Raw genomic sequence first — 11,698 nt, forward strand, 5'->3', positions numbered from 1 at the left:
AAATATCCAGCTTTGTTTAGTTTGAGTACGTCAAGTCTTTGCCCACTGCAAATGGAACTTCTCAAAGTCTTTGCCATTCTCTCTTTTGGAGACCTTATTACATTTTGTGAATGAATTTGAAGTTTTAACAGTTATTGCTTAGTCTAAGTGGCATGGATCACAATTGGATCAAGACTGTATTCTGTACACAAGCTAGACACATAGTACATTGTAATGTTCTTTTCTGTTGTCCAACTTGTCATTATTTTTCTATTCCTGAGTAAACCATCTGTGTTTACTTTTCCTCTCAAGCAGGTGTTAAACTTTACAAAGTCGTCATATTTTACCAAACTGAAAAAAAAAATGCACTTTTAGTTCTCAAGATTTAAAAGTTAAAATAAATTACTATTTCTAGTTCTCAACCTTAAAAAAAAAGGGTACCTACCTACCTAAAATATTCAATTTCGACTAAATTAATTTTTAATGTCGCGATTGAAACAAACGTAGTCCTAAATTATATTATTGAGACCAAACTAGTTGCTAATGCTTTGTAAAATGTAGGAAAATTTATTAGTATAATATAAAAATACACGAAAATTTTGTAAAACTATACAAAGAAATCACAAAGAGGAGAGACTCTTCCCTTACCATGACCAACCACCGTTCAATCGGGTCTGGATCACCATCAGGTTTTTATGCCTACGTTAGCAGGACCTGTTCAATGCATTAATTCCAATGGTCTTATTCTTTACATCAACTCTTCCAATTTTCGTGTCCTTAATCCAGTTACGCGGCAGTGCATCTCATTCCCGAAAGCCTGCCTTGGTCCATTAATTGGTGGTGAATTGGGACCTCCTGGATTTCCTTCCAGCGAATTCGACATCGATTTCATGGTGGTCCTGCCATATTGTGTTGAACCTGGAAAATCCAATTGGAAATCCCAGATGGTTAAGACTTACACTTCAAAACAAGGATTCTGGAAAGAATTCAATCTTGATATGCTCTTGATATAATCTTGTTCCTGGCTTAGTTCTGATCCTAGCTTAATGAGGAGTTGCTTGATTGCCAATAATCCAGACAGGGATCAGTCTCACATCCAGTTGATTTGGTTACCTTCATTTGGGAGAACAAATCATTTTCCCAGTTTGTCTCAATTGAGTATGGGAATTCTGCAATGTGCTGTGGATGATGATAGAATTCCAGGTTTTGGTGTATGCGCACTTGGTAGAAAGCTGGAAAGCTGGGGGGACGTGATGAAGTGATTTTCGCTAAAAAAAAAAAAAAAAGAAAAAAGAACCGAGCCTAATCTAATGTATAGGATTCAGCTTGACCTGCAGGATGCAATATGGGCTATTCCTGTCTAGCATTATCTCCATGATCCACAACCTGATAAGTACGTGGTTCGAATGGGGTTCCATCCCTTCAATCCACTAGTTTCGTATTTTAGAATGGGAGAGAAAATCTTCTGCTGTCATGCTGAAGAAAAGAAACACGAGGCTAATTGCCTACGAGGGTGAACGCTTTGTTTGTAGGGAGGACTTATTGCTACTGGCCTTTGCTTTACCACATTGGCTTCCTCCCCCTCTGCCAAATAAGATGGATTGGGGGGGTTGAAAGATGAACAGAATTATTTGGCATCTAGTTTGTTGTCAACGTACAGGAACCTGCTTCAGATTAGCTAGCTAGTCAAATACTCCGTAAATATCAGTGAAATCTCATATGCAAGGAGCTCAAACTTTAGAAGTTTTGGATCTTTTCAATCATTTTTTTTTTATTTCACATACATCACATTATAAAAAATGCTATAGTAATTATTTCAAATAATTTCCTATCCAAACAATAGCACTATTTACCAAAAGAAACTAATTGGAGAACTGATTCAATACTTTAGTAATTGCCTAGAAAATAGAGGATCTTGTTAGTGATTTTCTACATGTGGATGGCCTTTATATATTTATATACTCTAGAGGTATACAAAGTAGCATGGTTCCTAGAAGAAGAAAATTGACCTGAGGCACTTGATTTTGATGATGAGTAGTATGATTGGCAGCTAGGCAACGCGATGTTTAATTTATAGTGGCGTTGTTTGCAGGTTTCTTGCGATGCTCCTCAATTGGCCTAGTCCCCAAGTGGGCATTCAGCTTTTGTACAGAATTTTTGGCAACTAAGGTGCTTTCCAGCCAGTTCAGAATTGAGTGTAATGCTGGATGCCAGCATTTGGTCCAAAATGTCCCAAATGCAAATATCCAGCTTTTGTTTATTTTGAGTATGTTACCCTTTTTTTTTTTTTTTAAGTTGTCCAACACTCCAACTAGAGACTTCAAATCTTATACGCCCTCCCCCTCCATTTTAAAATTTTAGTATTACTTTCTACTTTTAAATATTCTAAAATATTTGATCTGTTTAAAATAATGTCCCAATTTTTAATTAAATACACATTATATTCAAATTTAAAATTTTAATTTTGAAAGGTAAGATTGAAAAAAAAAAGTCGATATATCACAATTAAAATATTATTGATAAAAAATTAAAATTTCAAAATATGACTAAAATTTGGGGACGAAGGAAGTAAGAAGGAAGGAAGAAAGGGGAAAAGTTTTGAGAGTCAAAACTAAGAAAATCATGGTCGCTTAACTAAAAGTAATTTAAAGTTTAGTCTCACTAATATGTTTATTTTCAAGGCTCATGCTTCAAAATCTGACTGCTTAGCTCTTTTATATATATATATATATATATATATATATATATTGGGTATAGGCTTATAAATAAAATGTAGACTGCTTATACATCGAATTAGCAAACCAAAGAAATTTGCTGTTCTGATTAGTGGATGTATCGAATAAATAAATGAATCAATGAATTACAATAATTTTACTGATTCTCCTAAGATGACAGCTTCATCTTGTACATCCTAAACTCTCAGACCAGAGTCGAGCATGAGGTAGTTGATGGATCATACAGTGCAGGTAGCACATATTTCCTGCCGTTGGTACCATGTGCATTGTAGCTTGCACCAGTCGTGCGATCCACCAACAAGTTCCCAGGATAGCCCGGATAAGCCCCCTTAGCATAAACCCCAGGACAGGCTGAGGCAGCCTCCAATGGTGCTTCAGCTGGACCCTGAAAGTATCCATTGCCAAAAGGATTTGTTGCAGTACCGGCCATGAGACTACCCAAATTGATCACCATTCCATCCATGCCCACATCATTATTCGGTGCAACCAATGGTGGATTTTGTGGCCCGTATGTGGGTTGATGGAACGGCCAAGCGCAGTATCCTGGGCACTGAGTTTCTGAATTCCCAACCCAGATGTATGCAAATTTGTAAGTTTTCCCCTGAATTGCAGCCCCCTTGGACGATCCGTGCGACCCGCAAGTATTCTGGCAAAACCCATCCACGATAACGTCAGCTGCAGTCAAAACAACGTTGATGGCATTTCTCTGTTCACCCTTGGATGCCAACTCCACGATTTGTTTCCTGGTGAGTGATTTCCCCAGGGAGTAATTCTCGTCCAAGATTTGTTTGCCTAAATAGAGGGATAGCGAAGAGGGCTTTTTGGAATTCGCGAGGTGGTAGTATTTTTCAGTGGTTTTCCACCAGGATGCCACGGACGGCTGGGTTTGAGGCGGGGCGGAGGATGAAGAAAGTGAGGTTATGAAATCAGCTATGATAGCCCTTTGGGATGGCTTGAATTTGCCATACCATATTAAGTTGACAGAAATCCTTCCACTGAGAAGTGCACCTTTGTGGTAATGCAGGAGCTGGAATTGATTGTCTTGGCCCAATGTTCTGCCAATGATTCTTGAACCAAAACATGAACTGAAGAGAGAAATCAGAACAAAGAGCTTTAGGATGCGGAGGGATGAAGCAAAAGAGGCCATTTTTCTAGCTTAATTTTTGTAGATGTCAGCACTTGCTTCTGCTAGGAAGGAAAGAATAATGAGAACTGAGAAGAGCTGTTTGGATGGATGGATGGATGGATGGATGAATTGTTGTGGACTTGAGAAGTGGGTATTTATAGTAAGGGAAAGGGGGTTCCATTTGGACCAGCATTAAAGAAATCCAAAAATTTCAAACATGCAATTATACGACATTGTGCATGGTCATGTTCAAACCTAGTTAGGTTTAATAAATATTTTGCGTGTTTGTGAGGAGAATCTGTAATAGTAGAAAAGGGCATTTGGTTCAGGAAAAAGGGTAAAGAAGAGAGAGGTCCAACGGCTACCTCAAACGCGTTCAGGACTTTCATTGCTTTTGATTTCCAATTTTAAGCTACAGTCTACAGAACAGAACAGAGGGGATTACAGCTTTGGTCCAGTCCTCCAGACTTACAAAAGTTGGACTACTAAATCAATTGTGGGGATGGGGGGTTTGTAAATTTACTATAAAGACCATAGGATAGGACAGGCGGGAAATGATGAATTGAATGGGACGGATCGTGAATGGTAGGAATTTTTTTGGAAAGGTAGGGGTGTTTTTGGAAAATGGAGCGGAGTTTACAGGCTGGATGGGGGAAATGGCCAGCGGAGTAGTGTTTTGGGGAAGCGTAAGAGGGACAGTACAGTTGGCGGGTCAGCGACGGTGGGAGGTGGCAGTATTGAGATGTGTGAGGCGGAAGGTATCCTAGGAGCGTGAAGGGGACGCTCCAGCTTGGATATTACTCATCGCCCAAATTACTCGTGAATTTAAGATTCACCAGCTGGATCAAGCTCTCACGTGACAACTGTCTTGCGCTTCTCTCCGCCGCGCCCGGGCAATCAATCTATTCTAAGGGCGTGTATAAACTATAAACCAATTCGGAGAGTAGGTATAAATAAAGCAAAGTGAAGGGGTATACAAAGTACTAAAATAAGTGTTTGAATATCAAAATTATTTCAAATAATATTTCGCTTGCATCACAAACACATTTTCTAACCTATCTTTTTATATTTCAAATCACCTTTTTATCTCACATACATCATATCACAAAAAGTGCTATAGTAATTATTCCAAATAATATTTCAAATAATACACTATCCAAACAAACCACTGTAATAGTAATAGAATATTCCTCAAGTGCCACGAGGCCTTTGGCCTGATGGTCACCACCAACTTGGTGGTGTAGAAGGTCAAAGGTTCAATCAAAACTCGGTGCCTTCCACTAAAATTTGTCATAATATGTGTGATGGTCTTAATTGATTTTTTTCGATGAAGTTTGTATTCATATCAAGTCCCCCTCCCCCTACCCCTCCAAACTCGATGCCTTCCACTAAAATTTGTCATAATACGTGACGATTTTAATTGATTTTTTTCGATGGAGTCTGTATTCATATCGATCCCCCTCACTTTTCCCCTCCTCCTAGATTAGGCTAGATTAGCTTAGATTAGATTATAGGAATTCTATCATTTGCCCTTTTCGGTATGTGGTGTTAATTTGAATTATCCTTTCGAGTATATGGCATTTAATTTGAATTAAAATATAGTATTTTGAATTTCTGTAATTTCCTTTCATTGTTTATTTGGGAATGTGGCAGTGGGTTTATGCTTATTGTGCATTACATTTTACGCATAACTAACTTTGTCATTAACGTGGAAGTCATTAAAATGGAAGTTGATGAGTTTTAGAAAATTTTTGAAGTAGATCCTTTAACAATAAATATTTCCTCCCAAGATTTTCTAAACTTAAAAGACACCTCCCTGCTAAATTGCTGATGGGGTGTTATGAGCAAGAGGTCAATATATAACTAACTCACTTTTTCACTTTACTCCGCAGATGATTGAACATTTGTCATCCAATTGTTTGAGATGGTTTCACATATTTCTGTGATTCCATGAATGATGATGCATCTCAGAAAAATTATTCTTCAACCAATTATCATAGGAGATCCTAGCTCCAATTTTTATTGAAATCTCAAAGAAACAATTTAAGAAAAATTTTCCAGGGAGCTGCAAGAGGTGAGGTCATCATGGCTGGCATTGGAGAGGCAAATTAACGGGCCCAAGTGTCTCGTTTCCTACAAATATCCAAATCGAGCCATGCATGCACCATGAGGCAAGCATTCACTCATAATTTTAATGAAGCCTTTGGATTGGCAAATGAATATTTTTGGATTAGCTTAGTAGTTTGTGCAAGCTAATGCTACATCCAATAAATTAATAATGTTGGGTGGTAATACGTCCCCCTGCAATGCTCAAAAACCCCGATAGATGTGCATGAATAATTTAGCGAGCGGGTCTGATGGGTAGTTTTAGCGCTGGATATAGTTGCTGCGTCAGGCCTTGCTTCATTATTCGCAAACACAAGAGATAATCGATGAAATTTTCTATTCCTCTCTGCGTTTTGCGAATTGCGAGACGAGGCCTATCGAATCTAGGCTTTGCATGCTTTAAGGTTCCCCATCATGAGCTGTTTCTTTATTTCAATGGTGTCGGACACCTTCAAATTACAACTGTGTTTCAATGATTCCGAACCTCTTCCCTCTCCTAGTAGTGTCTTTAAAGGTTTGATGAGGTCACAACCATTGCTAACAAATATGGAGTATGTCTAGATGGTGTATTATTTGAAATATTATTTAAAATAATTAATACAGTGTATTTTTTATGATATAATATATTAATTATTTAAAATAATTAATATAGCACGTTTGGTTACATGATATATCTGACATAAAAATGATTATTCAAAATATAAAAAAATGGGTTAATCAGCAAACGTATTCATGGTAAGTAAAATGGTATTTGAAATAATTTTGTAGCTAAACACACCTAGTCTGGTATGCTGCTGGCCCGTACTCATTCATCCAATCCTCTTTCAAATAGAGCTGCCTAAGTGTTGCCTACTTACCTACAATAAATTGCACCTTCCTAATCTAGATTTACAACCAGTTACGATCCTTTTGTTTCGGCTGTAAAATAACTCTTCTTGTTGGTTTGTTTCCAAAAGAACATGGACCATTTATATATGCACTTAACTAAGTGGAGGGAAACTAGTAGGTTTCTTGGAACTGTATCATGTTTCAATCTTGTACTCCAAATAACGACGTGCATTTCTTTAAGTTTTGATGCCGGAAATGGAGAAAAAGGTCACCGTTGAATAAGGTTATCTCTCCATATATAATTAATTGTACATGCACGATATCCCGAAAATGAAGATGTAATAACAGATAATGCATGCAAACTCTAGTAGAGACCAAGGGAATATTGTTGATCTGTCTCAGTTTTTCTCTCCCTTTTTTCAACTTAGCTGCCTTCACCTTAAAACTTAATCCATCCTTCAATTTATTTTGTGACATAAAATGCATGCTTGGAAGCAAAGTCCTTTGGACGTCTTTTTTGTTTTCTTCGAAGGATTTTGGTCGTGGAGATGGTTCAATTCAAAACTTAGAGAAGTAAATTTCATTTCTTCCTTCTTTCAGAAAGAGAGCCTAAAAACAAAAACAAAACAAAAGGTTTGACGCTGTAGCTCCCATACAGGAAGGTTCCTTCTCAAGACGACCATCCTCGGGTCGACTTGTCATCACTTGCAGAAAAACTGATATCTACCTAAAGTTTGACAAAAATGCCTTGTGCCAGTTAATAATTGAGTCATTAATTAAAATCTTCCCTTGACTATTTTCAGATAATATATTGCAGAAAGGCACAAATAAGTTACCAGCTAGTCAGCACAAATCACAATGGGTCTCAAATCTGTAAGCGATCTCGAAGCTTCACGTGCAATTAAACCAGACCGAGAGCTATCTTATAGCTTTTGAAAATTTGACAATTACATAAAGACTAGATTTCAGGGGGCCTACTTTGGTTAATTACAATTTAGTTAGTCCATAGTTATGTGAATATATTGTAGTGGTTACACGCTACTGTCTCACATAATAACCTAATTATGCATCTTCTTGCATGGCCTGAAGCAGTCTAACTGCGGCGTGTCTGATGGGTCCTTTTTTTTTTTTTTCTCGTTTTAATTTTCATATGAATAAAGCTGTCCTTTTGACCAAATTACAAACCGAGCTGTCTTGTTTCCTTGCTTGCATACATTAGGTAAGCAACCAATAAGTATGTATTAAGACTGCAGACTGCAGATCATTGTTGTTGTTGCACGTACTAGGCCTTGTAATTTCTGACCAGCGGGTTGCCTGCTTGCTTGCATTGCTCTGTATTTTAGTAAGAATTAAATTCTTCTTCTTACCAACCAGAAGCAAAAGATACTATGAATCTTGCTCTGGGACTTTGACTCTGTTAAGTTCCCTAGCTAGTATGGCTTGTTTTTTCTGCGATTATGATGTGTAAGTAGCTAGGTGGTGTTGTCATCAATAATTGGGAGCATCTCTATGCTGACCATTCTTGATGCCAATTGTAGATTGCAAGTAAAGGAGCCCCCTTCAGGTTTGTGAAAACATTTTGGATCTCAGTAAACAGGGGCAAAATTTACATGGCCCTTGAGAGTTGGTGGAGCATTTTGGAGCCCAAAAACTAAAATTTCATAACTTCTTATGCCAAGTTAAATTCAGGATTCCAAAATGTAAAATCAGGTTTAGTTGGAAGCTAGTCAGTTTTTTAAGAGTTCTCAACTACCCCTCTTGGTTTTTAGAAACTCCATGTGAAGAAAGTTATGGCTGAATCAGATCACAAACTTCTTGAAGGATCAAATTGTATTCCATACTCCCATTATTTAATGAAGTAATCCATTAATTTCTCCCCCAATAAACAAAGAACTCTTAACCCGAAATGTATTTGGTCAACTCGTAACATGTTCAGTCCTGCCACATTCCTACCATGCATCCAGTACTTTGGACACAAAATCAACCAAATAGGCCCTTTCTACAACCCCACAAAAAAAAAAAAAAAAAGAACCGCTTAGGCTGTTGAACCTTGATGTAGAAAGGGCATGGGGTGATGACCCCATACAAGCATGGAAAGCTTCATCAACTCCCTTTTATCCTCCATTGTACATGCAGTGATGCAGGTGAAAGGGAAACCCAAGAATTTGGGTGTCCAAATGATGACTGCTCTAGTGCCCAAGTTCAGTGCACAAACTGGCGTAGCAGAAGTTGAAATAATGACCAAGTTAGTCCCACTGCAGGCATTTAGTCTGTACCATTGCCAAGTTCCATAAAGACAGGTCAGCAAGTCACCATCCCCAGAAAATGCCCCCCCATACCCTCTTATTCCTTCATTATTTCACTTAGTAAATTACTCCCTCCGTCCCACTTTGATAGTTCTATTTTCGTCTGTCCCAAATTATAATCCACTTTCCAATTAAAGAATATAGTTGTATTTTAATTTTTCTAAAATACACTTATTCAATATAAGTTGTTGTTACTATAAATCTATCCCATTTAATGAGAGTTGATTCTTTTTTTACCATCAATTCAAGTTCCCATAAAATTGTACTCTATTTAATATGAGGGTATTTTAGAAAAATAGCAATTTAAATTTACTTTTTCAACAAAGTTAACTACTTTTTCTTAAACTATGTGAAAAAAGAAACGAAACTATCAAAATGGGACGGAGGGAATATAAAACTTCTCCTACATACGGCTTTGACTCATGCAACACCAAAATTAGTTCGCCTCATTAAGCAACAAGGTGTCTATCATATTTGAAGCAGCTTGTTTAGGATAATCTTGATTATTACGACCAAAAATATTGATGCACCAGCGACTTCTACTACTAATTAGCTATGCATTAAAATGTATCAACAGTTCCTTACCAACAATTAATTGTAGCTACTAAACTGCCTTGGAAAAAGCTCTCGACACATGCACGAAACAGCATACACAGTGCCCACCGTTCCTTCATGCATGCGTGCAATATTTTTGGAGTTTTGAGACATTGATTGATGGCAGCATCTGCGAAGTATCCTATTCTCCTAAACCCATCTGCCAGAAAAACCCTTGTCCCAATGTCCAATCTTTTATCTTTTCTTTCCCTCATTCTCGTGATCTATGTACACGTACTATTCATATATTTATTTATTTGTAAAATTCTACCACTGAAGCTGCTCAGGAAAGCGGCACCCCAACCTTCCGGATCTAGTCTTCAATTCATGCACCTGGCCACCTATATATACTCCCTCTCAACACACTCAACTCCCGCAATCCTATCCAAATTCCCATCTTTCCATACTCTATTCTTTGGTTATTTGTTTAATTTGTCAATTTTCACAAATTTTCTCTGCATGGATTCCCTGAAAATTTCTAAAACTACTTCTATACTTCTTGTTCTTGTGCTTCTGAGCTTTGCCAATACAAGTTACGGGGCAAGAAAGCTATTTTCGCTGTACAAACCACCTCCTATGGCCCTTAAATATCATAAGGGCGCATTGCTACAGGGCAATATTAATGTCTCAATAGTCTGGTATGGAACATTCACTCCAGCCCAAAAATCCATTATTGTTGACTTTCTTTATTCTTTAAATCCCAGTGTGAAAAATGCAATTTCTTCTGCTAACGAGCCATCAGTTTCAAATTGGTGGCAAAAAATTGGGACCTACATGAAAAAAGCAGGTAAAAAGCCCACCAACGTAGTATTGTCAACTCAAATTACTGATGAAAGATGTTCACTGGGCAAAAGCCTAAAGAATTCCCACATCGCCAGGTTGGCTCGCCGAGTGAACCCGAAACCCGGTGAGTTGACACTGGTTCTTACGAGTCAAGGCGTTGCTGTGGAAGGCTTTTGCATGAGTAATTGTGGGAAACATGGATCGGTGAGAAGATTGAATTCGCGGTCGGTTTATATCTGGGCCGGTAACTCGGTGACTCAATGCCCGGGTCAATGTGCGTGGCCATTTTACAAACCGATTTACGGTCCACAAACGGAGCCATTGGGTGCACCCAATGGTGACGTGGGTGTGGATGGCATGGTTGTAAATATAGCCAGTCTTATGGCTGGAGCTGTAACGAATCCTTTCGGGAACGGCTACTTTCAAGGCCCAGCTGGCGCGCCGCTTGAAGCGGCTTCGGCCTGTCCCGGAGTTTATGGGAAGGGAGCTTATCCTGGCTATGCTGGGGAGCTGTTGGTGGATAAAACCACTGGTGCAAGCTACAATGCAGTGGGTACAAATGGAAGAAAGTATCTTTTGCCTGCCCTTGTTGACCCTAACACTTCAGAGTGCTCCACCATTGTGTGAAAAAAAATACACATTGTACATTTTACATTTTTTGTTCATGTAAATATTAATATTAAGTAATTTTCATTTTCAATTTTCAAAAGCTGCTGCTTCCTTTTTTTTTTCTTTTTCTTTTTCCTAACATTTTCCTTACGAAGCTCAAGTTTAATCTTCCATAAGAGAGAAAAGTAGATGTACAATCCCTATGTGACCAATTTTTTATGCCTTCATTTAGATTTCATATTTCTTTTGGTTTGTTTAATTAAGTGATCTTAATTACAAGTTAGAACCCAAGATGCAAGGGCTCTAAGTTGAGCTGACCTTTGGTTCATATTTTTTAATTATTTTTTTATCTCGCATATATCAAATCATTACAATATATTTTTCTATAAAAATTTTAAAAAATAGTAATCCAAATGCAACTGATTTCATATTTCTTTTAGTTTGTTTAATTGAGTGAGTTAAGTTACAACTTAGAACTCAAGATACATGGGCTCTAAGTTGAGTCGGCCCAAAATAGGGTGGAGCAGCTTGGATTTGGCCTTGTTCAGATTGAAGTTTTTCAATCTGAACAAAGAAGTGAAGAAACATTTATTAGTTTCAATAACAAACCATGCACGTATGAGTACTTGAAA

General features: G+C 37.8%; 2 protein-coding genes across 2 annotated transcripts; one reads left to right on the forward strand and one right to left on the reverse strand.

Annotated features, from left to right (window-relative positions):
* Positions 1-2,772: 2,772 nt before the first annotated feature.
* LOC113711003 (protein PHOSPHATE-INDUCED 1-like) lies at positions 2,773-3,976 on the reverse strand. The gene has a single exon (XM_027234119.2). It carries the CDS (start codon positions 3,859-3,861, stop codon positions 2,899-2,901), a length of 963 nt encoding a protein of 320 aa, XP_027089920.1. The 5' UTR covers positions 3,862-3,976; the 3' UTR covers positions 2,773-2,898.
* Positions 3,977-10,036: 6,060 nt separating this feature from the next.
* On the forward strand, positions 10,037-11,166 carry LOC113712178 (protein PHOSPHATE-INDUCED 1). Its single transcript, XM_027235473.2, has one exon. The coding sequence runs from the start codon at positions 10,134-10,136 to the stop codon at positions 11,082-11,084; it is 951 nt and encodes a 316-aa protein (XP_027091274.1). The 5' UTR covers positions 10,037-10,133; the 3' UTR covers positions 11,085-11,166.
* Positions 11,167-11,698: the final 532 nt, after the last annotated feature.

Source organism: Coffea arabica, chromosome 10e, assembly GCF_036785885.1.
Source record: "Coffea arabica cultivar ET-39 chromosome 10e, Coffea Arabica ET-39 HiFi, whole genome shotgun sequence".
Lineage (NCBI taxonomy): Eukaryota > Viridiplantae > Streptophyta > Magnoliopsida > Gentianales > Rubiaceae > Coffea > Coffea arabica.

Excerpts from the sequence above, each read along its gene's own strand:
- LOC113712178 (XM_027235473.2), top strand. The coding sequence starts at position 10,134 with ATGGATTCCCTGAAAATTTCTAAAACTACTTCTATACTTCTTGTTCTT.
- LOC113711003 (XM_027234119.2), bottom strand. The coding sequence starts at position 3,861 with ATGGCCTCTTTTGCTTCATCCCTCCGCATCCTAAAGCTCTTTGTTCTG.